General features: G+C 46.6%; 1 protein-coding gene and 1 long non-coding RNA gene across 4 annotated transcripts in view; both read left to right on the top strand.

Moving 5' to 3' along the window:
• Window positions 1-27,855, top strand: part of HCN4 (hyperpolarization activated cyclic nucleotide gated potassium channel 4) — a 108,978-nt gene that overhangs the window by 50,102 nt on the left and 31,021 nt on the right. For 2 of the 3 annotated variants that reach the window (XM_090148629.1, XM_090148631.1), the window contains 2 exons: window positions 18,420-18,581; window positions 26,229-26,447. In XM_090148629.1, coding sequence (XP_090004755.1) covers window positions 18,420-18,581; window positions 26,229-26,447 — 381 coding nt within the window. The remainder of the gene's footprint in view (window positions 1-18,419; window positions 18,582-26,228; window positions 26,448-27,855) is intronic. The other variant, XM_090148630.1, reaches the window with a different exon arrangement.
• Window positions 83-2,894, top strand: LOC116244524 (uncharacterized). Its single transcript, XR_004170211.2, has 3 exons — window positions 83-440; window positions 565-826; window positions 914-2,894. It is a non-coding gene; the product is annotated as an uncharacterized LOC116244524 (long non-coding RNA).

Genomic DNA, 27,855 nt, shown 5'->3' with positions numbered 1-27,855 from the left:
TTTGAAGACAGTTTCAGGACATGCAATTATCCAGTTTGCCAGCTTAATGTATTCAACTTAACCTCATTTTTATGAAACAGAAATCAATGTAGTAACTTTTTCAGAGCAGAGAGATGACATTTTATTCTTGCTTTTCCCACAAGGATGCATATTTTTAAGCTTCCTCTTCTTCTTTAACTCCTCCCTCTCCCAGTTTTGATTAAGCAGGAACACCCCAAGGGCTAGAGGAAAGGATGAGGCATTTTCCATGTTCCCAGTCAGAATGGAAAATGTTTATGCAATCTTTTTGCAATGCATGGCAAAATTCTCCTTGTCTTTATGGAAAAGAACTCGGAACTGCGTCTATGACCTCAGTACAAGAATCTTTTTTCATTCCTATGCCGTGTCACCAGGCAACAATTCCAATACGATGTTGATGATGCTGATCTTCACCCCCCAAGGTTCATTCCAGGGAACAAGTGTCCCCCATTCTCTGCCCTTCCTGCCTCACTCACTTTGTCCTTCACAGTTAGGGATATTTTGGTAATGATTCCTCCCTTTGTTTCTTCTCTCCTTCCTAAGCAGGAAGTCCTGCAGAACAACAGCAGCTGGAGCTGTGCACTGGATAATGTCTTTCCAAAAGCTCTTCAACAAGAGTGCACACAGAATTGGAGAGAGCAGTGTTAATTGCCCTGCTTCTGATAAATATGCCTCCTCTCAAGTACTTCTACCCCTAGCACTTCCTAAAGTGTCCTGCACCACACACAGGGTATTTTAGTCAAGGAACAAATGTAAAACTGGGCACTGTTCCTGCTCTTTTGTAGAAACAAAGCCCTAACCCATTCTGGTACGTAGAAATCTTTACATTTTGTGGCTGTTCATTATACTATGCTATGCCTAATAGCATTTCTCTTGAATTGTTGACTTGAGATAGATGAGAAGAGGATGGTATCATGCTTACTTGGGATCTTTGGTCCCTGAGAGGCACGAGAGAAGGGGAAAATTCATGAATGCGTTTCTCAAGTTTGGATTTGAGTCAAGAAAAGAAGATGATGGTCTTCAGAGTGTGCAATTGGACTTGGAATCAGAGATGACAAGCCCGAGGGGAAATACTGAGGTCAGGGCCAAGACCTGAAGGTGACTGGGGACAAATTGGAAAAGAAGTGCTTGGTGCAGCACTGTGTGCAGCAGGCTCAGGAAGGGGAAAAGTTGGGGTCCACAAAACACTGCCCAGTGCTGAGGTGGTGCACAGAGCCCTACTCTGACACGGAAGGTTGCATGGGGAAATCTGCAGCAGGTGAGAACCTCTGTGTGCTGGCAGTGATGAACAGTCAGACAAGGAGCAGCAGTGCCTCCTTGTAAACACTGGGAAGAAACTGTGAGGATAATGTCTCTTAAAGCAGCTGACAGGCCTGCTCTTCCTCAAGTCCCTGGAGGGGGTGGAAAACAGTTAAGACGCAGCAGCTGTGTTTGTTGTGTTCTTTTTTTATTTTTTTCTTCTCATTTATATATTTTTTTCACCCAGCAAACTACCGGGTGTTAATTCCTCTTGATTTGCTGCATCTCAGTGCAGCCCAATTTGGAGAGGCTGTCCCTCAAATAGGGTTGATTAGACTCCTCTCCAATATGCATCACCCAAACATCCACTAATTCCACTTCATCCCATCAGTGTGTCTGGCTTTTCTGATGCTGCAAAGAATTAAGCTGGAATTGTCTAGTTAATTATATAAATTGCATGCAGCCAAAGTCCAGAGGTGTCTGTCAGGGCTCAGCAGTGACCACCAATGAAAGACCTTATGCAGAGAAGCAATTTCTAGTCATTGTCTCACCACCACAATTGAAAGCGAGTGAGAGAGAGGAAAAAAAAAAAGTGTGATTCAGGTTAATTGTGCTTTCCCCAGCAGGCTTTCCCCCTCCCCACAGGCTTGGCCTATACATAAGCCTTGCTCCTCTGCATTCCAAACACTTCCACGAAGATCTGCTGCCTGCCAGTATGTGCAGGCATCTTACCAGCTGGCTTTTTCAGCTGATAAATCATCCCAACCTTGTAGGTACGACAGAAGATGAATAAGAACTTTCTCCTTTAGCTCTCTGCCCTCCAGATCTGAAGACACATTTGCGTTTTGTCTCGAGAGTGAGGCAGAACCAGTCTAACAGAATGAGGAAGAAAAGAACGATGGCGAAGGCCTGCTGCATCATCACGTCTGTCCTGGCACTCAGCTATCTGATCTTCAGGGGCTGTTGTAAGATAAGTTTTAACTGCCTCTAGTAGCAAGACACTGTCACTTTTCCTGGGAAGTTCATCTTGCAGCACTGCCTTATACACTGTGAATGAGATTATTTCCAAATACAGGAGATTGCCTTGCTTAGCCAGGCGCTGACTGCTTTAGTCCACAGAGAGCATGTGTGCTGAAGAGTGGAGAGCTGGCCTGTGCTGTTTCCAGGTGGATGAGATTGGTTTCTCCAGCACGGAAGGCAAAAGGAAAGGTCTCTCATATCCACTGTGAGGAAGGGGACTGAGTGTAGCAGGTTGTAGCTCCATTGTGCTTTGCTGCCTTGCACAGAGCTTCCCATGGCTGCATGCAGGTAGAAGCAGTGCAGCTATGCATCGGGAGAACTCGAAGAATCTTTTCTGGAGCTTCTCTCCTGACCCTTGGCAATCATGCTGCTGGAGGTAGGATACATGTGACGCTGCTGCTTCTCTTATTCAGATTTTTGCCCCTCTCCTTGCCCTCTTCAAGGTCATTTCAGCAGTTGGCAGGGAAGGAATAGTGCAGTCCATTTTAGGAAGATGGAAAAAACCCTTCAGTTTGCATCCTGGCTCACTGTGAGCGCTGGGAATGCAGACAATGAGGGATGGAGCCAGGCTGGAACATGTTCCTCTCTGGCCTTTACCCTTTCCATCCTCCCTGCCTTCCTGAGGCAGAGCATGCTGTGAGCTTCTGCAGGAGATGCTTCCTTTAAAAGGAACTTTTATCGCAAAGCACTTGCCCCTTATCTGCAGACTTCAGATGGGGACGTGCTGCTCAAAGTGCTGATTGGAGACACACAGCAGCTGGCAGCAGCTTTCCTTCTGCTGCTGAAGGGAGGTAACTCCCTGGACCTTGCTCCCAGCCTGGCTGCAGCAGCACAGCCGCCACGCCAGCCGTGCACAGTCACAGGAGAGGCAAGCCTCCCCCTGCATTCACCAGCATTGCAGAAAAAGAAGCATGCATCTGCTGGCTTTGCTCAGTAGCACTACAGAAGGGGAATTTTACATGTCAGAGCTGATTGTACCCTCACCAAGTGTCGTGAGCTTTGGTGAGGCTTGCACAGTCCCTATGGAAGCTTGTAGTGTTTCGTCAGCCCTGCTCAAACTTGCCCCTGGGTGCTACAAGTACAGTGCAGCAAGCTCCTGAGGGTGGAGGTGTAAGGCTGCTCTGCCATTTCCTTGCCTGAGAAATGATGCCCCAGCCTGAGCTGCAGGATGTGCTGCTTCTTTCTGCCTCATTCATTTTCCCTTCCTACCTCGACAGCCTGCAGATGGAGGGCAAGTGGCCTCAGAGCCCAGCGTTTGAACCTGATGAACTAATGGGATGAGGGAAGGAGCTGTAGCCAGTGCTACAATCAGCCATTTGAGTGAAGCAGTGCCTACTTTGATTCGCTAGCAATTTTGGGAGTAATTTGGAGGAAAAGTTGCCTGCTTCCCTCCTTCCTAGGGAAGAAGTGAGCTATAGGACATCATTTCAGATGTTGCTGTACTGTCTTAGGTGGGCAGAAATTGTTCCGGAGGTTACCCAGTCTGACAGCTAACAACCAGCCTATTGCCTCTGGGACTGGCAGTTCAGCACACTTTGGGCTGCTTTCTGGAGCTGGAAGGTGGCAATGTTGTACCAATGAGCCAGCTTAATTGACAGCTGGCCCAGAAAAGGAGATATGCTGATGGATAGGAGGCAGCTGCTAACTCCAGATGCCAGTGCTGGCATCAGAAAAGAGGCAGAAGAATAGACCAGGAGCACGCCAGTGGTGGGGAAATGAGTCTGGGACATAGCAATGTGAGGGGGCTAGTACATAATGGCATTGACAGCTTCTCTGCTTCCTACTGGGAAGCCCAGAAGCCCCCCATTTAGGGTTTTCCCTAATATATTCTACCCCTCACCCTCTACACTTTCCTCCTCAGTTCTCTTTTCACGTCCGGCAGGTCTGAAGAAGAATCCATTACCAAATGCTTTCTCATCAGTCTCATCAGATATGTTTACATCCTCCATGAGGTTCAGTCTGCAGATGAGAGGGGATCCCTAATGAAATTCTAATGTTCGGATCGTTTCTGCTTGGGAGAGTTAAGAAGCTCAGGCTCAAATACCAATCAGTTGCTAAAAATTTGGATGCAAATGTAATCCTTTTGGAGTATGAGGTGCTCGGGTTTTTAGGGAGTTCTGAAATATGATGATGCTGCAAACCCACCAGATATTCTTTTAAGTTTAGAGATAAAGCCTCTTGTCTTATGAGATTTCAGCTATGTCAGGGACAGAACTGGGAAATCAGATCCCATAGTTTTGAATTCATACTAAGCTCTAAACGAATGGAGCAGGCTCATATCTGGGTTCTCCCACTCCAGCTTTGAACTCTGAGGAGGCCCAAGCTTGGTGCTCTGCCTTTGCTTCATCCCATGCTGTTTTACTTCATCTACCTGAGGCTTCAGAACAGCCTTTCTTACCACATACTGCTCTAGCAGAACTCCTTAGCTCTCTATCTGCTTTGTGGAGGAAGAGTACCATAAACACAAGGAAAGTAAGTAATAGTGTTTTTTAAAACAAAGAATAACTTAGTTGTAATGCTAAAGCTTGCTGAATTCAGTACTTTTGACATTGTTGGGGAAGAATGTGCCTGCTGCCCTGATCCCATGTGTTACAGCTGCTCCTGCTATCTACATCCTCTGCCTGACACGCTTGTGTCCTGATTCACATTTCTGCCTTTGCCAGAGCTTTATGGGGTCAGGGATCCAGCTTCATCTATAATCATTGCTGAGAATAATAATTCTGCTGTAGGTTAGAAGTGCTCATGTAAAGACACCCGTTACATGGAATGCAAAGCACTGAAGCACAGCACTGGGAATGGTCCCACTTCCATCCCTTCTTACAGCATGGCTCTCCAGGGCAGAAGTCCAATCCTGTGTTGAAGTTTTACTACTCTGTTACCACTGTTTTCAGTGGCAGAAATGGCAATGCCCAGCCCTTCTGCGTTCCTGCAGTCACTTCAATAGGAGCCTGAGCAACATTTTGAATCCCAGCTTGTCTAGTGCCTGCACTGCCACGTGAGCATGCATCCAGACACGGGCCACACCTTAGTCTTCTTCCAAGGGAGATGCCTGAGTATTTTCAGCCATCATTCATGTGGTCTGGAGGGACTGAGCAGGACAGAGGCCAAGACCGTCCAGGAGCAGATCCCTGGAGATACTCAGCCTTCCTAAATTCACCACTGATGCTTTGAACCTGTGCTACATCTGCAGCCCCCATCCCTCTGCATACCTAGCGCTTGCTTGGAGCCCATTCTCACTTTCCACTGCAGGTATAGCCTCTGTGTACATAGCCTTAGCTGGTGTAGCACAGCCAGTGTAGACACAGCCCCTGTAAAGCCCAAACAGCCACACAGGTAAAGCAGATTGTACCCCCAACTTAATTTGTCTGAATAAATATTCAGTGGTATTGACAAGGGAGGCTCGGGTGCGGCAGCATGCAGTGAGCTGCGAGGGGATTGTAAAGAATGATCAGTGCTGTCATTTTTATGTACTTCATTTCCCCTGGTGATTTCTCAGTGCTGCCACCATCATCTCTTCTGCTCATTTCTTCTTACACTGATGGGGGTGAATTTTCCTACTGCTGCACTGGGGGCTTTCACAGCAATGAGGTGTCATTAAATCAGACAAGGCAGCAGAAGATGAAGAACGATCCAGACTATAGAGGGCAAGGCAGGAGAGGTCGAATTGAGCAAGTTGTGAAGTGAATTCCCAAAGGACTCACTTTTTTTCCAAACTAAGCAAGAAACCAAGCAGAGTGAGGAGGAGAGTACGAATGCTAAGGCAGCTCCATTCCTGTTTCATTGCTGCTTTGTGGAAGATTCTTCTGTATAATTTCTTACTGGCTGGTTTTCTGCTGGAGGTGACCAAAAAGCAGAACAGGGGTTGAAGGAGCACAGGGTGGAGATAAGCATTAAAAATGGATGTAAATCACCATCACAGGACAACTGGGGATAAGAATATCCCAATTTTAGACATTTGGGCTACCTCTGCACTGTAGGAGTAAAGGGAATTCAGAGAAGGCTGATGAGAATGATTGAGAACAACTTGGAATAAATCAGAAGTTTGAAATTCTTTCCTTTAAGGGGAAGAGATGAAAAGTAAAAGCCTGTGAAGCAGTCGGTGGGCTGAAAAAAGATGAGGGCCATATATATGCCTGCTGTACACAACAAGGATGTGGAGCAGCCAATGAAACTGAAAAGGCAGAAAATCCTGAATGAATTCAAGGAAATGCTCTTTCAGACAGCACGCATTCAGACATTGGAGCTTCTTCCACAGACAACGTAATTCAAGGGCAGCTTGGGTGTCTATGTGAGCTATACGAATAACAGAGTTAAAAGGTAGGCAAGAGCTTCAGAAGGTTAAAAAACACTCCTGCTTCCAAGTTTAAATCAATCTCTCACTATTACACATTCAGGTGAAGCCTTCCAAGGAAATTGGTTATCTTCCCTCTGCCTGATGTTTCCTGTGCCATCATCTGAGCTGATTCTGGTTGCTGCAAAGGAGTGCTTGCTGGAGCACTTGGAATCAACATCAGTTGTGGTTTGACCTTGTTCTGTTCATGTGGTTTCATGCGAACCTAGTGGAATTATTCTTTGTGTGAAGGAAGCCAGGCCCACTGGCCAGGAGAGGAATGAATCAGGAAAGGGAGGTGGGGCATCTTGGCATCAGGGTGAAAAGGAGAATTTGAGTAGATGCAGCAGCAGGGCCATTTCTGAAGGAAATTAGCAACACACGGGCCAGAACGGGTAGCTTTGTGTCAGCAGTTCTATCATGGAGTGTGCCTTTTGGAGAGAAATACCAATGAAATACTTTCTGCTCACATGGTACAACGTGAAGAAGAGGTTAATTAGGACTTTGCTATTTGTGTGAGCCTCCTGCAGTGCCTTACTGGTATCTGCTCCATTCCAGCAGTGACAGACAGGGACCTAGTACCAAATATCTCCTCAGGGAGAAGTGAGAAAAACCTGCATGTGGAAGGGTGCAGCCTTTAAAAGCAGTTGCTAGTATTCAGGTGTCAAAGCTGGAAGGTTTACCTCTAGGATAGAGGTGCAGTGCTCTGTGTTCTGAGCTGGCTGTGTGGCTCCAGACCCAGGGACAGCAGCACAGTCTTATAACACCATAGTATTTCACTTGAATGTACAACACCCCTGTCAAACTGCTATTATTACTAGTCTTAGTATGATGCTATTAGCATGATATTATTATGTGATACCCCTAAAAGAGCTGTGCAGATCTCCTCCTTGTCCCTGGCTGCAGCTCTGGGTATTTTTGCCTTGATACCTGTCATCAGGCACCATTTCCTGGTGCATTCCTAATTAAAATGGCAGCCTTTAGGGACTGTGTTCCTGCCCAGCGTGTGTTAATGAAGGGTTAGGAACATTTTAGGTAGTGTTTAAATACTGCTTTTAAGCATCTTTATTCTGACTTAAAGAACTTTGTTCTATAATCATCCAAAGTATCTATATATAACCACAGCAGGATGCTGTCATATTTTCATGAATATAATCTACTGCTTGTTGGTTAAAGAAAAAAAAAACCATCAGCTATCTCTGCTCCAAATCCACAAAGCAAGTGGCAAAATGCACTCACCCACCTCCCCCTTTTCCCTCTCCTCAACAGCCTGCTTGCACCTGAGATGGTGGCTGCACTGCCTCCTGCAGCTCCTCTTCCTCCAGCTTCCAACACCTCAGCCTGTGCTCTGGGAAGCTTGGAGAAGGGCACAGGTTTTCTTCAGTGTAGCACCCAAGGAGTTCTTTTCACTGCACTGTTCTTTTAAGAGATGTCTTCTCGAAGGTGCACGTCGCAGTACTGAAAAGGTTATATTGCTATTATTATTCTAACAGAGTGGGAGGGCATTTGTCTCTCCTGCTACTCGTCTTGGGCAGGATGCAACGTGTGGCACTGTGTGCAAATAAACTCCCATCAGTCTGTGCACTGAAGTCTCTTGGCTCTCAGCCTGCAAACTGCTGAGGTCCCCCAAAAGATGATTCAGATCCTTGTTGGAAATGTTCAGACCAGCCTTCATGAAAGCAATTTAGAAATAAAACCGATCCCAACAAAACAATTTCAATATGTGTTACTGACAGCCACACTCCAGCCCATCCAGCAGGCTGGCACCCCTCTGTTCTCCATCAGTACGCTGCTGCAGTCAAAGTATTTTTTCACTGCCATGTCAGCTGCACCTTTTTTCACCTGCTGCCTGTGAAACATTACTAGCAAGAAAAAAGAAGTGCCCAAAGTGGCTCAGTGGAGACTGCAGGCAAACTCTCAGCCCATCTGAAAACCAGACCATTGTGCCGAGCATCCTGAGCCTGTGAGCTCTGCTCTCCGTTCACATCTCGTGTCACTGAGTTTACAGCACGAGGAGCTCCCAGTGTCTGCTTGCACTCTATGCCTGTGGTGCAGGAAACTATTTCAGGCTCCAGGGCCTCCAGGCTGCTGCCTTTCACGGGTGTTGCAGTCCCTAAGAGCATAAAAAAGTCAGAGGTGGTGGAAGTTGGGTTTGGTTGCTGAGGTTGTAATCAAATTAAACAGGAGGATTGAGTTAGGTGGAAGGCGCTCCATCTCCCTGCAGGATGGGAGCTGGCCTGGCAGGCAGAGCTGGGCTATGAGCAGCAGTAGATTACATTTTTGTACATTAATATAATCAAACGGAACACAGCAGCAGCCTCAGCGGGCAGATGCAGCAATTTGAAATTTACATTATCTGCTCTCTTTAAAAATGGGAGGAGAAAAGCTTGCCATCATTCCATCGACAGAAAGCCTGATCCTCTAAACAAATGCTAGCTGCAAAGCTAGAAGAGATCAGGGTGACAACACACAGAGCTGCAGCCTGAGCTCTGTGACTGCCTCCATAGGGTCCCACAGCGAGTCCTGCTGGGAGCTGTGGGCTGGATCGCCCAGGGAGAACCTGCACAACTTCTGTGACACTTCAGAAAGTTTGCACTTACTGCACAGGACCTGATGGGATTCTTTTATACCCCAGCTGCCAATCGTAGGAATCTGTCAGTGTGCTAAATGACAATTTTGTTGTGTTTTTTTTTTTTTTAAATTCTGTTTGGAATCTTAAACTAAAAACCATCAAATGTGATGGAAAGGAATGTGAAAACGAAGGTCACTGCTAATCCGTTTTGTGACAGCTTGCTCTAAGAATACGAACTGTGCTTGTTTTACAGGCGATCTGAATTTTGAGAAGGTGATTTTCTTTGTCATTGGAAGGATCTCTTGATCTGATTTTCTTTCATCCATGTTCTCCTGTGTGTTTATGGTTACAAAATGCTGTTGACAGTCCTTAGTACTCTGGGCTGGGCTCCTTCACGTATGTAAATGCAGAAGGAGAGGCTCTGTGACAGTCCAGTTCATTTTTGCTCCCGTGTTCTTAATAGCAATGAAATGCTTTGGAAGGAACGTGTGATGAATTCTAAAACACCAGCTCTACAATAATCTGCTCACAGGTAGATTTATTCCTCACTTTTTTTTTTTTTTTTTTTAAAGCCCTGAAGAGTATAAACCTTTTTTTTTTTTTTTTTTTTTTAAGTTATTATTATTCAGCCATTTATTTATTTAGGCATGTATGTAATATCCTGCCAAGTTCCTGGCCTCAAGCATTCCTGCAGCAATGTATTCCATGTTATTTGGGGGAAAAAAGGGCATTTTCTCTCACCAGTTTCTTCAGTTTCATGCAGATTTTAGCTTCCTGGCTGAAAATAGCCCCATGCTCTGAGGGGAGGAGTGTTGCTGACCTAGGTAATAGCAGAATGTGGTCAATATTCCCATCATTACTTTGTCTCATTACTTGTCCATGTTAGCTGGTTTAATTGGCTTTGTGCCTGGCAGCTCAATGGACTCAAGGGGTGTCTTCCCACTTAGCTCAATGAATTTTTGATCAGGCCACAAATGAGGTCCTTCCGACAGAGCCTGCAGCCTGGGCTCACCTCTGTCATCTGAGTCACCCATCAATCACCTCCTGTGCTGCTCAGTGGCCCTTTCCAGCACTGCATACCTCCACCTGCTGAGGGATCACACTCCGAGCAGTCTCACAACTCGCAGTGCTCATCCTTGATGCTGCTCTCAGGCCATGCCAGGCTTTGCCCCATTTTCGGACCAGCCATGCGTCTTGTCTTTTTCTCAGGTATTTATGCTTCCCTTTCCCTCAGCCTTCCCGGATATTTCTTTCCCTTGGTGTATCTATGTATAGCTACCAAGCTAGACGGACCTTTTGGATGATGACTGTGGTCATTTTTAACTTCAGAAAAGCCCGTGACCTATTTCCAAAAGTGATTCATTGCTAGCCTCTCAGAAGAATTACTATTCCCAAAGATGCAGATAAGAGCCATGAGAGATTTAAAAAAATGCCTAGGCAGGTAAGATATCTAATTCCCACAGAGAGCTAGGCACCTAACCTACTTACAGCTCCGAGGCTTGATTTTTTTTCCCTTTTTCCAAACACATTCAACTGTATCAAGAGATAGATGAATGCTGTTGAAAATATGAGCTGTAGGCATCTGAGAACGTAGACCTGCTGAAGAGCCAAGGGGCACATAGCCCAGAGTCATAGAATCATAGAATCATAACATCACTCAGGTTGGAAAAGACCTTAAAGATCATCGAGTCCAACAGCCATAGAGGTTCTGGTCTCAGTCCTCACACTGCAGCTCGGGAACATGTCCTCTGAGATCTGAATCATAGAATAGGTTGGAAAAGACCTCTAAGATCATCTAGTCCAGCTATCAGCCTGTCCTCACCATGCCCACTGACCACGTCCACATCTCCACAGTTCCTGAACACCTCCATGGACTGCACCACTTCCCTGAGCAGCCTGTGCCTCTGCAGTACCACTCTTCATGAGCAGAACTTTTTCCTCATATCCAACCAGAAACTCCCCAGGCACAACTTGAGGCCGTTACTTCTTGTCCCTTCATGCTGGAGGCTCCATTTCTTCCATCCTTCCTTCATGCTAGCTGGCATCCATTGCAGGCTTACAGCTCAGTTCGGTGCGGGCAGAATCCAGTTCGAAACGTTTTTATCCTAGAGGTTTAAAGGAAGCCACACAGGAAAGACTGTCGTTTGAGTTGCGCTAGAAAATATTTTTAAAAGTCTGTGTCATGTTGCCGTGGTGACAAAAGTTCTTAAAAGGATGAAGATTAAAGTCGAGGCTGAGGATGGTGTTATGGGGAGGGAATGGGGGCTGTTGTCACGACAGCGTGCACTCAGAGTGCAAGAGGCAAAACACATGGTGGTGGCAGCTCTTTGGGGTTTATACGTATCTGTAAGCAGCTGCCATTTATGCCAGCTTTCTCAGTGCTAATTAATCCTGCCATTTCACCTTTCTCTGCTGTAAATATTTTCCAGTAGACAAAAATCTCTGAGGAAAAAAGGCTTGGATTTAATTTTGGCTTGGGCTTTCTGCTGCTCCTTGAATATGGCCCCTTATCTCATAACTGGAGAAGCACTTCCAGTAGCCAGGAGCAAGCTGCCCGGGAGGACTCACATTACCTGGGGAGCAGGTAGAGGCTTGCAGGTGTGCATCATGCTCTTGTAGAGCCTTCCCAGCATCTTGTAGAGCCTTACCAACATCTTGTAGAGCCTTCCCAGCATCTTGTAGAGCCTTACCAACATCTTGTAGAGCCTTCCCAGCATCTTGTAGAGCCTTACCAGCTGCTCAGAGGCCACTTGTCCTTTCTCCTGCTTTTGTGCTTCTGGGGCTGTTTCTGAGAGCACCTCCTTGGCTCTGCTTAGAGGCCACAATCCATGAACAGTAGTTAGAACAACTGGTGTCCCCAGATTTGGTCCAAAACTTCGTTTGAAGATTCTCATGCAAGTGGCTTTTCGCTTTTATGTGCCTAATTTTGCCCATGTAGAATAATGGAGATGAGACACATACTGGAGATACTGAAGCATACTAGGTTAATGTCAGCTGGGCGCCTTGAGACCTTCAAATGAAAACTACCTCAGCGGCACAAAGGATTATTATTTAAAGTGTAAAATCGACTTGGATATCTCTCCTAACACCTGGCACTCAGTGCACTCCCCTCAAACTCGCTGCTGTTCCAGGCAGCCCTGCGACAGGCACCCTTCTGAGCATTAAACCTAATGAATTATGGGCCCGGTTCTCCTCTCACACTGACTCAAGGCAGCATCAGCATCTCCACTGACATTGCTTATGTCATTTGATGCAGAGCAAGCATAAAAAGAGAATCAACCTCAAACTCTTGCCTTCATCTAAAACTTGATCTTCTGGCTCTAGTTTTCCCTGCTGGCACAGCAAAAAGCAGGCAAAACCAAATCCTGCACCACCCCGAACTGTCAGGCACATCCCTGAGTCTGCATGCTGCTTGCAGATGTAGCTGTGCACCACAGATGATTTCCCATCTCCAGTCCATCTGCTCTGTGCTGCCTGGTGCTTTCTGCATTGTCCCAGTGCAATCTGGATCCTGAAGCTCTCTCCTTCCCATGCTGTTGTGTTGTTATGCCAAACACAGTGTGATCAGCACAGCCCAAAGCGGTCTGACCCAAAGGTGATCCTTTGTATGGGACTTCTGCTTCTCAGTATGCTCTGATGTTGTAAATAAGGCCAATTGCATTCCCTTACTTAATTTTCCCTTCTTCCCAGGCCCGCTTTCAGCAGTTAGAAGTCCAGTCTGTGCAACAGTTGCCTCAGAAATTCAAGGTTTGTCTTTATATAGCACTAACAGCATTTCTTTTATTCATCACTCAGAACAAAACGTATGGCCTGTCAAGTTACTCAAGACAACAAGCCTTTTGCATTAAAATTAGCTTATGTTCTGGCACAGCTTAAATGTGGCATCACTGGAAGAGCAAAATAGTTGGAGAGGGATAGGAAAGAGCAAATAAAAGGGTTGACGATGCATTTCTCCTCATCAGTAGCTGAGATCTTTTGTGTTCCTTTGCTGAAACATCGTGTTTCCCAATGGCGTGTATTTACACAACAGGCTGAACCTCTTGAGGAGCTGCTCTCTCTCTCAGTTCTGGTTTCTTGCATGTCTTTAGCAGTATCAGAACTCTCAGGGTTTTGGCCCTGTGTGTGCCCATGGCTTCTGTGCTTCAGTGCTCCAATGTGTGCAGTGCTATGTGTGCCCCTGCAAGTTGTTTGGCTCTCTCCTGCATATCCAGCTCCCCAAAACCTCTTCAGAGCCTCTAGGAGGAAAATACATCTTCACCTCTGTTACATACAAAAGTCAAGCGCAGGAAAGAAGAATAAAAGACATCTCAACTTGCTTCTGTGGAGTCCACAGAGAGTCTTTGTAAGTGTGAGTGGAAATGCATATTTCCTCCTAACAGAACAACCTTAACTGTGCCCCCTAGCGTACTCAGAATAATATAGATGATACTGTTTTTAGTTCTCTTTTGAGATTTTTTAAGGTTTTTTGATTTTTAAGCCATAAATTAAGTGTAGGTTCTTTGCTTTCCATGAAGCTGGAGCAGTGTCACAGGTACTTGATTACCCACAGGGGATTTATCACAGTTTGCATTATCTGTGGTGTGGCTGCAGACACCAGAACTGGCTTGGGACCAGCAGGCTTTCTTAGTTTGGATGCAGTGCTACAGAAATCCTGCTATATTGCCTGTAGAGGTAGTGAAGGGTAACAAGCAGTTTCACTGCTCTCCTGTGGCGCAGAATCTGTTTGTAAGCCTGGTGGATGCAAGGCAGCTCTGTGCAGAGCCAGCATTCAGCTGAGTGACGGTGCCTGCTGCTCGCTGTGTCTGGCAGGGTGTCTAGCTCCAGCTCAGCCACGCTGGCTCTGAACGGAATCATTGCTACACCTGTGTATGGCAGCCCCCAGGCCCACAGGAAAACCCTTTTGTTTCACACACAGCACCTCCAGTACGTGCAGGGCCAACAGGGACCTGCAGCTGCAGACCTGAAACGGACAGGCACACTGATGCAATGTTGCTTTCAGGGAACTGAGAAATTCTATTGACTCTTGGTTTGGGTAGCCACAGTGAGTTACATGCCAACATGCAACGATCAAATGTGCAACTTTGACTTGACTCAAAGCCCTTGTTTCGCTGCTAGAGCCAGATTCCCATCTCTCCGAGGTGTCTTTGATTTCTTCCAGCTCAAACGTTCGGGACAGAGGAATCCTATTGCATTACAGAGCCAAGTGAGGAATGCTGCACAGTTATTTGGGGCTGACAGGATTTCAGATTCATACTCTTAGGATGCTGATAGGTTGCTTGTACTGTATAAGCTGGATTTCCAGGATGGAGCCTAGAGATGATTTTGCTGAGGAAAGTTTTGGTCCTTCCCCTTTCCCCAAGATGTCCTTTTAGCAAGTGCTGCAAGGAGCCCTTTGGCCAGAGGCACAAAGCCACCTTTATAGCAGGGATTCTGTTTGTTTTGGATAACCAAGTAACAGAACTATTGGCTCTACCAGAAAAAGCCCTTGGAAGCACGTGCTTCTAAGCTTGAATCCATGCTTCCTCCTCCTCCTCCTCCTCCTCCTTCTCCTTGCCTCCTTTTTCCAAATCACAAACAGCTGAAAGCTGGAAAGCACCAGCAGTTCCAGGGAAGGAGGTGTGATGCTCTGGGACCCAGCTGGGGTTATGATATGACAGGACAATAAAGCCCTGAGTGTTAATGAGGAACACCAGAGAAGTACCAATTACCACTCATGTTCCTTTGCTTCTGGTTCAACCATTCTACAGTGTTTCTCCCATCTCTCCCTGGTGAGCTGTAGATTGCTTATAGACTGCATTGCAGCCCTGGCTGAGACCCTCTGCAGCACACTTCTGGATTTAGTATTCCCTGCTGTATGGGGATCTATTTACAGCAGGAACTTCCCAGTGTTCACTCTACCCCTGCACAGTTATTCCTATATGATGCAGAATGAGTGCTTCCTATTTTTTCTCTTGCACGTGAATGCAAATTTATTTCAAGGAGTGGGAATGAGCTGGTAGCTCCTGTGACTGACATTTGAAATGGGATTTGTGTCACCTGCAGTTCAGACCTTTACAGCTGGAGTTCATTAGCTAGCTCACTGTACAGGTAGCAGAGAGAAGCAGGACTTCTGAGATGCACTGCTTCCCCTTCTCAGGTCTGCAAGTGCTGCAAACCAGGTGTCTTGCCTTCAGGAGGTGTGTTTCAATCTCCAGTCCCACAGTAGGTGAGCTGAATTCACCCTTTAGTGCTTGAAAGGAGGCAGCAGGACCTCATGGCAGAAGCAGAGCACCTTCATTGATGCAGTAGAATAAAGGCTTGCTACCCTAGCCTGACCGGAATAGATCCCAAGCATAGAATAAGCTCTGTTTCCATCTGTATTTCCTTTATAGCATCCATTTCCTCAGGGTCTTCACTACTTGTAATGCATTAAAGGGAGAAAGGCACTTCCTAAACCTGATAGGGTCTCTCCTTGTCCCTGGCTGGAGTTCCCTGGGCTATGGGAGGGCTGGAACTCCTTGAAAACCGTGCATAGATGGGAGAGGAGAAGTTGCTGGCACAGTAAAACCCTGATAATGCATAAGATCTGCTGGGTGATCCATCTGCAAACTGCTGCTCTGGCTTCATTAAAAGCCTAGCCCGTGGCTGTCACTCAAATAGGCTGGATTCACCTTGGGTTGTCTAAATGAGAATGATTGTTTCTGTGATTGGGGAAAAAAAAAAAGAAAGAAAAAAAAAGGTGAAACCAGTAGGAATTATTTTTTTATGAATTATGTGTTCAGCTTTTGTACTGACCTATTGAGTCAGCATTGAGAGTTAGATTTCTTAGAACAGCCTTTCATGCTGGATTTTGGATATTTTCTTCTTTTCAGCTCAGAAATATCATTAGAATGGCCTTTCTCATGCTAAGGGACACTGTGGACTCCAGCTGCACGTTGGATGCAGAGGAAATAATAGGGTTTAGAAGCTGTTATCCACAGCATTCATCATCCTGGTTCCCAGCATTCTTCTGTGGCTCCCTCCTGGTCAGGATTGAGCACGTCAGCTTCCAATGCATATAACTTCATGGCATCTTGATTAGGTAGAGAAGTGTTAATGTCTGGTGTGGAAACAAGCACTGAAATTGAACAGCTAGCTCTGACAACAGAGTGATGAGCCAATTTAGGGAGCTAAACTGATAAACATTATTCCTTCATAACTCCAGCTTTTTGTCTTTTTAGCTGCTTGAACTGACTCACTGTGGGAGCAGAGGCTGGTCCCTGATATTGGCAAGAGTGGCAGGTAATGCTGCTGGGAGTGGCTGCAAAGACAACTCCTTGAAGAGCAGCAAGCAGTTACATGGACCTAGCCGTGCAGGCACATAGCATGCCTGTGGCCAGATCACCCACATTAGATACTTCCCTGATGCACAGACAGCCTCTTGGTAATCACTTTCCCCTGCAGAGGTGATGGGGCCACCCATTGAATGTGCCCACCTTTCTGCACAGGGGCTCTGGGGTTGTTCAGCTCTCAGGAAGTTCTGGCTCCTCCCTGCAGTTTTGGTCACCACTATAGGTAAGGATGAAAATGTGGCAATGGGGCTGGGCTCTGCAGCCTCATCTGATTCGCAGTAGTTGTGTTTACTCCCCACGTTCCTCTGCTTTTTGTTTCCTTCTATTAAATCCAACTAAGACACTGTGTCACCAGATTGCAGGCTGAGATGCAAAGCAGCCAGGCTGCATGCGCTTTCAAACCATGGGGAGGTCTCTGGAGATGACCCAGCTGACAGCCCTGAGCCTGTCTGCTTCATTCACACACAGCTGTCCACATATTTCATTCCTCCAGCAGCAGCAGCAGCATTGCTGTGTGAGGGGAGCAGTGATTACTATTTCTCCAGGCAAAGCTCTAGGGCAGGAAGCCACGGAGTGTGGCTGTCAGGCCTCTGTCCTTCCTTGATTTGCCACGTGGGAGAGAATGTCAGGTGTGTTGGGGTCTCTGTTTTCAGGGTGATGTTGAAGTGACAGCATTTGCCTCGTGGTGAGTGACCAAGCTGTCTTCTTTGTGTGTCCCTGCAATCCATTTTCACTGGAGAGGCTGCTCTCTCCTGTAGAGGCATGCATTAATCATCAGATTCTGCAGCTCGGAGCAGCTGCATTGAGTCCATGGCTGTGTTGATCTGCTCTGGATGCTGCAGATGTGGCGGAGCCTGTCCTGCATTGAGGTTTTGACAAGGCTGCATCCAGATGCTCCCTTCATCAACTGTGTTAATGGGAAGAGAGACCAAAAGTGGCCTCTGTGCTGAGTCATATAGGGTGACCATGCTATCCAGAACCAAGCTCTCCTTCTCACTGTGGCATATTGCAAGGTAAGAGAAGCCAAACCTGAGCAGATATGTAGCTTAGAACAGAACTCACTGGCATGCCCACTGTCATCGCAAAGCTGGGCATAAAGGAGCCAAGCACTTACAATGTCTCCACAGTACACATCCCCCAAAATAGTAATCCATCAAGTAATTCTTGACTGCAGGTGTGACTTCAGTGATGGAACACCCAGTTTCCACAGAGAGGTACAAGAGGGCTGTAAAAAGCCTTGGCACTAGAGAGCTGGCTGTAGAACTCTGCTTGCCATTCCCTTTTTCCAGGTTTCTGAGTGTCCTTGCTAAGAGCTGCCTAATAGTTCTGGCATTTTTTCTTTTTCTTATGCTTTATATAAGCACCATTTCCTTTCCTTCATGTCAGACTGGAAGTGATGCAGCAGCTGGTACAAAAAAAAGTTGCATTACAACCTCTTCTAGAAGCCTCTACCGAGTTGAGGGCCATTCTTTCTTACATTTGATGCTTCCAGAGACTGCATCCAGCGTCCAGTAAAAAGATAACTTCTGCCATTGGTCAGTGCATCACATGTATTCAGCAGGAGCAGAAATCAAAGAAGGTCACTGCGGTTAAAAAGATGTAATGATGGAGTTTATTTCTGAGGCGTGGCTGATGTTCTGGAAATATTTGCAACCAATATCTTCTGTAAGAGGAGTTATGGAGCCTTCAATATAAATTGAAGGCAGAAATCAAAGGGCAAGAGGGGTGAGTGAATACAATTTTGTATTTTGGTTTTTAATCTGTTTTTCAGCTGGTTCTGCTCACATACAGTGACTGACCTGAGCTAGGCTGATGCAGCCTTTCCTGTTTCGTTAGCAATGCTCTTGACCCTGATAGTGCATCTAATTTTGCTGGGTTGGTTGGTTGGTTGGGGAGCTGCCATCTAATCTGCTCCCGGTTGTCCCTGCAGATCTTCCACATGACCTACGATCTGGCCAGTGCAGTTGTGCGGATCGTGAACCTGATTGGGATGATGCTACTGCTGTGTCACTGGGATGGCTGCCTCCAGTTCCTCGTGCCTATGCTGCAGGACTTCCCTGATGATTGCTGGGTATCCCTCAACCGCATGGTGGTAAGTGCTTGCCCCTCGTGCTCCCCAACCCACTGCTCACAGCATCACCTTTCAGTTCCCCATCTTCTGCCACCTCCTTTTAGGGCCTTTCTCCACTATCCAGCAGGCACTGATAAAGCCACGTTGGGCCTGGGGACTCCTTGGGGACAATCTCAACAACAGGACAGTGTCGGGACTGCAGAGTAGAAACCAGGCAGCAGAGCCCCTGCAGCAGAAGGCAAGAGCCAGGCTCCCCCTCCTGGCAGGAGACAGCAAAGAGCAAGAATTAAGGTGTCTTTCCACTGAGATCTGGGCATATTGAGCCAAATGGGGGTCCTAGAGCCCTGGCTGGGTCTTAGGATCCATAAGATCCTAATTCCCATGGCTGGCCTCAAGGAAACTGCTCAGCCAGCTGCTCCATATCCACTTGAAGGATGAACGTGGTCACACTGCATGCTGCACAGTATTGCAGTAAAGTGGACTGAAATAGACTGCCGTGCCACAGTTTGGCCTCCCCTTGTAGGAACAATGGCCAGACTTCCCAGTGAGGTCCCAAGCTGTGCACTGTTGCTGTGAGGGAGATTTATACCATATGGTACGTGCGCAGGGATTTCGTGGTACCTTTCAGCCATCTCACCGAGAATTCAGGATCTTTTATTCAAAGGGACAATGTCCAGTTGATTAAGCAGCAAAAACTGACAAAGCTTAAAAAAATTGCCTCTTATTGCAGCTCTTAACCTCTAGATTTCCCCAGCCAATTTCTTCTTTTAAAAAAAAAATAATAATAATATCAGGCACTCGGGCAGAACAGAACAAATGCAAAATGTATAAAAGAACTGCCAGCTTCCATGGCTTCTGCATGCAGAGCTGTGGGCCCATGCTGCCCATGCCTGAGATGAGCGAGCAGCCGTCAGAAGTCCTCTGTTTGGGGGCTTGTTTGTTTATTTCTTCCCTCTGCAATAATCGTTCGTTTCCTGCTGTTGAAAGGTGTCAGACTGACAGTTCTGAAGACTACAGCCCTTTATTTATCTACATCAGAAGAACAACCCATGCAGCAGCTGCCCTGTCTTCCCTGTGCTGCTTTTTTATTATTTATATGACAGGAGCAATGAAAGATCAGGGCCCCATTGTGCCTGTGCTATTTGGGTTCAAAAGGACATAGAGCTCCTTGTCCTGGAGAGCTCAGAGCTGCAGACAAATCATCCCCATCAGATGAAGTGACTTGGCCCTGGAGTCCTTGCACAACAGTTCTGGAGCAGCAGATTTGAGCCATGTTTCCTTATTCCTGATGTACTGGACCCTAATAATTCCTCCTCTTTCCACTTACTTGGTCCAGTCTTCTGGCTGAAAAACTGCTCACTAACCAAATGATCACTGAGCATATGTTTTTGTGCACTGAAAGCTTGGGTGACAACCGCAACAAAGGATTACCACCTCATATTCTTACTGCTTAGCCTGCACACCTTTCTCAGCTGCAAGTCTGAGAACAGAGGGAGAAGGATGCAGAGGGCTCAGCAGAATCTCCAGGAGGCAGGATAGAAACTTTCTATTCAGAGCAGGGCTGTGCCAGGCAAGGACTCATGCTGCAGTACTTGTCTTCCCATCCTGTGAAGCTGGGAATTAAATTTGCCTTGTGTGATTTTTTTTTTTTTTCCTCAGCTTCTCATCTGCAGCAAAATCACCTTAATTTTTTTCACTTCATAACAGTGAAAAAAAGTGATGATCTCAGTGACTGTCTCAGAAACAGAATCTCAGGAAAATGGGATGAAGAACTGGAGAGATGGTTATGTGTTCCACCTATAATTTAGGTGGCTTCTATTCCAAAGTTGTTCCGGAAAATGCCAGCCCAAAAATAACTTAAGAACATTTTTAAAAAGTATATATGGAATCAGAGAGTTTTTTCTCACGATAAGGTTCTGTTCTCTTATCTCCTGAGAAGACTTCCAAATGTGTCAGTGGTAGCCTCTTGACTAGAGATGGAAGTGAACGGCGTAATTAGTGCAACAATTTCCATATAGTCCATTGTGAAGTAATGAGAGAGTCAGGAAACAGCAATAAAACCAGCAGCCTGGGCTGTCCTCAGGCTTTGGTGCAAAGGTATTGATGCTGGTTTGCAGAATGGCTTTGTGTGAGATGTGATGGACGGCGGGTGGGAGGACAGCATGGCTTCTGTTGGTGCCAGTTGGTAAGTTGGATGTGGGGTCTTTTAGTTCTGACCTGGGCACAGCTGTGAGGGGAGAAGTATTCTTGGTGCACAACTGCCGTGATTGCATGCAGGAGCCAAAAAGCTTTCCACTCTAGGTTAAAAAAAAAATGAGTTGTGAAGCTGCTGCATCCGAGGGGAGGTGAACAGGAGCTGCCAAATGCTTTGTGGGCTTTCTCCTTGAGTGCTGTTCATCCGCCATGCCAGAGTTTCCCACCTAGCTGCTTGGCAGTCCATAAAACAGCTCTGACTCCGATGCAGTGGGAAAAGAAGATTCATCACCTTCCATCTGCTTTCTAAAGGTTTGATCCTCTTCCAAGGGATCTGTGAAGCATCTGGTGTTGCCAACATCGTATCAGGGGCTTGATAAATCCCTGGGTCCAGTTCATCTTGTTATTTTCTATGTGTTCCATCCTTCATCTTCAGCAATTGTAGGAATGGCTATCTTTTCCTTCTTTCTGAACTGTCTCTGAAATGGCAGGGATGGATGTTTCTGGTATTAATTGCTCAGCCCCAGTCTCAGGGGTTTTGGCGCTAGCTTCCCTACAGGGCACTTTATTAAAAAGGGAAACACTCGTGAGTCAGCTCCAGAGAGGCATATGTGCAGGCAGCAGCATCTCCCCACGATGACCCTGGCAGCTCCTCGTCGGAGAAATCTGAGCTCTGCTGAGACCTGAAAGCTGCTGGAAACACGTGGCTTGTTCTCTTGGGTGTTGTGCTGAACTGATAAACTCAGCAGGGAAGGCAAATATCCCCATGTCAAATGCAGTGACCTTGCATAGGAAATACTAATCATCTTCCCTTCTACCAGAAGGAGAGTAGCTCCCCCTTTGAGCATACCACCCCCATCCCATGACACATTTTTTGGTGTTGCTGATGGAAAGTAGGAAGAGAAGCTGGTGCAGCATGTAGGGCGGAAGACAGAACAGTCTGGCATGATCTTCTGGGTGATTCCCAACTCTCTCCAAGCCTCAGGTCCAGCAGCTCCCTCACACTCTCACTCAGTAGGCTTATGAAGCTGTGCAGTAGCTGTTCATGTTTTATAAAAGCTGTCAGGGAGGAGCTGCAAGGGTAGGGCTGCTCTATGATAGTGTATGAGCCAGCAAGCAAGGGTGAGTCCAGCACAGTGCCCTTACCAGCTGGACCTAAACAGGGTAGGAAGAGCAGAATTGGTGATTAAAGGGTCCATGGACTATTCCAGAGAAGGCAAGGTGATAACCATAATGTCCAGCATCCATCCACGGAGTCCAGTTAGGAGCAGCAAGATAAGGGACCAGAGGCTACAGCAAAATTCAAGGCCTGCTAGGGTTTGGGGCTGGGCAGACGTACAGCCCTGACCAGACAAGGACTGGGTGACCAGGCTGAGCTCTGGTGGAGCTCCCGAAACACTGGGGTCATGGATGGGGGTCCCACAGAGACCTGGGCAATGAAGATTTTCTGGTGCACTCAAAGTCCTGAGAAAACCTTTCATAAGACAAAGGCCATGCAAAGCTCACCCCGGAAATAAGCCCAGAACAGGCAGGTGCTATCCAATATGAAGTTTGACCCATCATCTTCATTTCTGGTCCCACTGCTGCTGTCCTCTAAACTCCATCTGAAGGTGTTTTCCCTACCTAGCAGTTGTGGTGTTGTCCAGGGGAGGGCAGTGATGCTCAGAGGCCTTTATTCTGCAGCACAGCACAAATGGTGTGCAGCAGCAAACCTGGAGTTTGCTCTGAGGGCATATAAAATCATTGCTGAGCCAGATGTGGGAGTTCACAAAGTGTCCTCGTGCCCTGTTTGTCTGGGCTGATAGTCTCAGGTGTGAAGTGCCTGCAAACTGCAGCTCATCTGAGTAGGATTATATATGGAAGGGGATTGGATGCTGAGTGAAATACTCTCTTTCACTACGGACAGGTTCTTAAAACTTAGAAATGGTAGCGGTGTATATGGCAGGCATAATGGTGTGCCCGTGGATTGTGCCTCTACACCAAGAATTTACCAGTACTTTCCAGTTTTTCCACTGCTCTCTTTAGTCCTGTCTAGTGGGGGTTCAGCCAGATGCACTCACATGTTCTTCAGATCAAGCAAAATCCTGTGAGACCCTCTACTGTTTCTTTAGGTGCTTCTCTAAGGTACTGCTGAGCACAACGCTGCCTTTGAAGAGTTTCAGCAGTGTGCTTCCAAGTATTCAAGAGTGGAGACAGGAGCAGAGGCATTGAAGTCCAGACACTAATCCCAAAGAAACCCTTATAGTCCTGCCAGTGTGGGTGTTAAAAACAAGCTAGTTTGAGAAACCACTTCAAAGTCATTTTAACTCCCATTTGCAAATGCTCATAGTGCCTGGCATGCGTTTGAGATAACATCCCTCTTGACGATGTTCGAGCACAGATCTGTAGCTCCATTTTAGCTTGCTTTGAGATTTGGTTAAGGAGGAGCCATGTTCTTTCTGCGCTTTGAGGGCCTCGTTTATCTACCTTAATGGATCATTTTAGCCACTAGGGTGTATTTGTAGTATAGTCCTCCACTATAGGGGCTGGTTTGGTACAGGGGCAAGTACAGGGCACTGTGATGCTGATAAGCTTCTGATCACGTTTGGAACCAGTGCTGCTTCTCTGTATTGCATTCTTGGCCTGCCTGTTTATTCTGTGGGAAACAAAAGGGTGTAGAGCAGGTTTGAAAAATAAAGATATACTCAGACTTCTAAGGAAAGACGGTGCTGTGAGGATCCAGTGCTCCTTACAGATGCTCAGAGGTTGTGTCCTAAAGGTAACTGCTTTGGAAGATTCTTCCTTCATGGAATTGCCTCTCTTTTAGCAGTCCTTGATCTCTCCTCCCAGCAGGCCAAGCTACTCAGGACCATTGTAAACACCCTGTGTTTTCTCCAGTTCTTGCCCCTCAGCCTGTCATTACTCAGCCTGGCACAAAACAGGCTGTCCTCGCAGGGAGCCATGCTGCTGATGGAATCTGAGGTCATTGCTCATAACTACAGAGTTCTCAGGGAGCTGGAAGTGTTTCTGCAGGCTGCTGGGGCTTGTTGGTATTGGACATCGTGGGTTTGGATGACTAATTTCTACACTGCAAGCCTCCTACACCCAAAACTTTGTTGGGAACTGTTGGCTCCTGCTTACATAGGTGGGAACCAAATCCAGGGTGGTTTAGTGACTTGCCTGCTCCTGAACAGCAAGTTGCTAGAAGAATGACTCTCAAAACTTGAACCTGACTGATGCCCAGACTCTCCTCTTTGATCATTCACAGTTATGAAAGACCCTGGCAGCCGGGTTCCTGATGTCTGATCATCCAGCTCAGCTGATCTTTTTCTGTCTTCCCAGATTCCCTTTGGAATTTCAGCTCAGCATTTCTTTTCTCCCTGCCCTCAATTCTGTTACAGAGATGTGTTGCCCTGTTAAACTACTGCCACACTGAACTCAGAAGGCAGCAGCATTTCCAGGTATCATGGGAAAGGTATTTGCTTTGAGAACCTTCTGACTAAGAAGTAGAACTGGCCTGAGAGGGCAAGAGAAGAAATCACGCTCCTCTCCATCAAGCCAAGTACACACCTCTGTCCTTTCTCTGCCAGACTTACCTATTGGCTCTGTAATAGAAAGGCAGGCAGGGGCATACTGTGCTTTTCTCAGTTTGTGTTTGGTGCTGGGACTGACTCTTCTCCTTGCCTTGTCAGACTTCTCTCAGGGAGCTGCATTCAGCCCTGTATAGGCATCAGAGTACAGGTGTTCTTTGCCTTCCCCTGTAGCTGACTCCCCCTTTGGGCTGCAGCTTCTCACACATAGAGGCAGGCCATCTGCATTCCCAGGAGTAGAGACCCAAAGGCCACATTATCTTTCTTGTGGGCTCAGGGGGAGATTTTTCCAGTGCAGGAGGTGAACTGGTTCCTGCTTTGTTAGGGAGGTGAGCCCAGACAGGCTGGCGCCAGTAGGGAGCCATCCCTCCTGGGACCCTGGATGTGCTGCTGCTTCTGCGTCCGCTTTGCTGTCACTTCTGTTGCTTTGCCCTTCTTGTTGCAGTGTGAATCAGGCCTGCTTGCATAATGTAACTGGATATGGCTAAGGTAACACTGTCGCCTGTCTTTGTCCATGTGCTTATCTCCTACACAAGCATTAACACTGACCAGAGGTTCCAGCTCTTTGCCACAGCTCACAAACATTAACAGTGCTCTTCAGTTCTGTTTACTACTTGTCAGCTTACTGAAAAATTTCCATCAACATTAGTGACACCCAGAGAGCTGGTTTTTGTAGACAGGTCATCAGCCATTCACCTGACTGTGATAAGATCCCTCCAGGGAGGCATCCAGTAAACTCCAGGGCTTCCCGCATTGCAGGTCACCATTGCTGAGCCTGCTGTGTTTCTCTGAATGGAGTTCACAGAAGTATTGCTCACCCATCTGATGAGCCCCAAACCAGGTCTTCTGCACAACGACCTTCTGAGTTGCTCTGCTGTCTGTATCTGCACAGCTATATCCAAAGTGTATATCCAGCACCTTCCTAGGAACAGGAAGAAGACTGATGAATATACAGATGATGTGCTGTGATGAATGTCACCGTAGCAGTGGTATTTTTTCACACGTCTTGTAATAGCAGTGTGTGATGACAGTGCATTTACTTTACAAGGTTTTGTGGCAAGGACTTGCTAGCATATAATACCCACAAGGTAGTAAATGTAGCTTGTGCTGTTCCATGAGCTCAAACTAATCAGAGTAGTCCTGAAACTTATGTTGTCTTTCTCTCCCTTTTGCATGATGTAATCGCTGAGGTGCTTCTGCTGTTCATTGTGGTGGGAGAGCACAGCATGTCTGAAAGAAGCCATTGATTTCAACTGGCTTCTCACTGTGGTTTATTGCATCTCTCAAATGAAGCCATTTGTAGTTTGTTCAGCTCCCTGAAAAGGCCCAGTTTGACCCTGCAAAGAACTCTCTGCCTGGACATTATCATCTTAATTTTCTGCCCTCCCCATCTCTTCAGGTAATGACCAGAGACCCTGGGCATTTCATAAACTGCTGGGGAGTAAACGATTTTCCCTGCTTTAAGACCCCACTGCTGAAAGGTTTGCTCAGGCTCTCTTCTAGCAGTTCTCTGAAAAATCCATTTCTCAGTGGAGCGATCATTTGCATCAGTCCCTTTTCCCACACGTGGGTCATTTGGAACGCATTGCAGTGCATCATCTCAGTGTATCCCAGCTTAGCAAAGTGTCAGTCAGGATTCCTTTCTGAAAGCTGTGCTAGAAAGAATGCATGGAATCTGTAAAAACCCTGACCAAAGTCAGTTATTGTCAGATGACTAAATGTAGGGTTTGTATATGTATCCAGTGTGCCCGACACTTCTAAGCCATCACATTGTTTGTTCAAAACACAGAGGTGCTCTGAATACGGACTTTGAGTCTAACGTTAGGCATCGTTTTCTGAAATGTGTTCATCTCAGTGAATGTCTTGTCCCACTGCTAAAGCTTTGTCTGTCTATCTGTCTCTTTAGAATGACTCCTGGGGGAAGCAGTATTCCTATGCGCTGTTCAAGGCAATGAGTCACATGCTCTGCATTGGGTATGGGCAGCAGGCACCCGTTGGCATGTCAGATGTGTGGCTCACTATGCTGAGCATGATTGTCGGTGCCACCTGCTATGCCATGTTCATCGGCCATGCCACAGCCCTCATCCAGTCTCTGGACTCTTCACGGCGTCAGTACCAGGAGAAGGTAAGGACTGGGCTTTGCAACCCTTCTGTCACCTAGGGGTGGTTTACGCATCGTCTGGAGGAGATGAGGGCTATGAGTGACCCACACAAGAGGCCAAAAGTGCAGTGTCTTTGTCACTACTGTAGCTTATTGGTATTTCATAACTATTTGTTTACCCAACAGAACCTCAGAAGGAAGTGGATGCAAGATCCCATGAATAACAGTAGGGCAAGTGGGGGATTATTTTGTCCGTGACTGTTTTACATTGGCATTATCCATGTCGGTGGTATCTAAAATTCTAAGTCATTTTCTGACATCTTTTTTCAAATCCTGACTAAATGTTCAGAGTGTGCAGCTTTTGTTTAGCAGCACTTCCTTTAAAAGTATCCAGATTAATCACATCAGTGCTCATGAGTGAAACTACGTAACAAACCCAAAGCACAGCTCAAAGCTCAGAAGCACCAGGTAGGTTCCCCTGGTAGCTATGGAATTAATTGCAGTTGCTGAGTTGCATAATGTAGGACACAGACAGAAATGTCACCACTGATCAGATTACCACTGCAATTAGCAGTAGCTTCTGGTGGTGGTTTTAAGGTGATGCTGTGAGTTTGTAAGATGTTATGGAGCAAACGGGGTCGCTCACCATGATGATGGTGCAGATGGTGCAATGATATTTTTCCTTCTAGGACACAGGTGAGCAGGGCTTCTGCCTCAAGTTCTGGCTGAACCAGCATCTCCACAAAACGGGAGAACTTGTTGAAGAATGACTGTGTGTCACTAAGAGCAAGGGCTTGGAGGGCTCAAGAGTGTTATGGTCAGGGTTATATGGGTTATATTTGGTCTTAAGAAGAGGAAGAACGAGGTGCTAGTCCTATTCTGACATTGCTTCTTGTTAATTAAACTAGGTAGCTATTGTTCAATCATGTGAAGTATGGCTGGCATGCGCTGGCTTAAAAAGAGTGAGTTTGAAGCTGTTGCTTGGGAGGAGGAGATGAGAGAAAGGACGTGCAAGATGGGCTAGAACAAGTCTGATACACTGGGATTACAGTGCTGGGCTGCAGAAGGACCTTGCAGTAGAGCAGAGGCTGAAAGCAAAGCCCAGAGGCTGAATCATGCTCTGAGGATGGAATATCTGAAACCGCAGCTGGAGCTAAAAGAAAAGGTCCAATTGAAGATGAGTGGAGGACTGGGTTACTTCTTGCTTCTGTGTTCCAGATTGGCTGGACTAAGGCTAATTGAAAGGAAGGCATGCCAAAGAGAAGGACACTGCAGCACTAGGAATGCAAGCTGATCAAAATCTGTGTGTGCAGAGTATTTATTCAAATTTGTTTGAAGTAGCATAGAAGTCAAGGACTGATTTGCAAATCCAGCCACCTGGTCAACCGAGCTGCAGCCAAGTTTACACCTGCAGGACAACGCACTGCAATTT

This window comes from Phasianus colchicus, chromosome 12 (assembly GCF_987193195.1).
Source record: "Phasianus colchicus chromosome 12, bPhaCol1.hap1.1, whole genome shotgun sequence".
Classification (NCBI taxonomy): domain Eukaryota; kingdom Metazoa; phylum Chordata; class Aves; order Galliformes; family Phasianidae; genus Phasianus; species Phasianus colchicus.
Note: the sequence above shows the minus strand (reverse complement) of the source record. Positions and strands in the feature narration are given on the sequence as shown.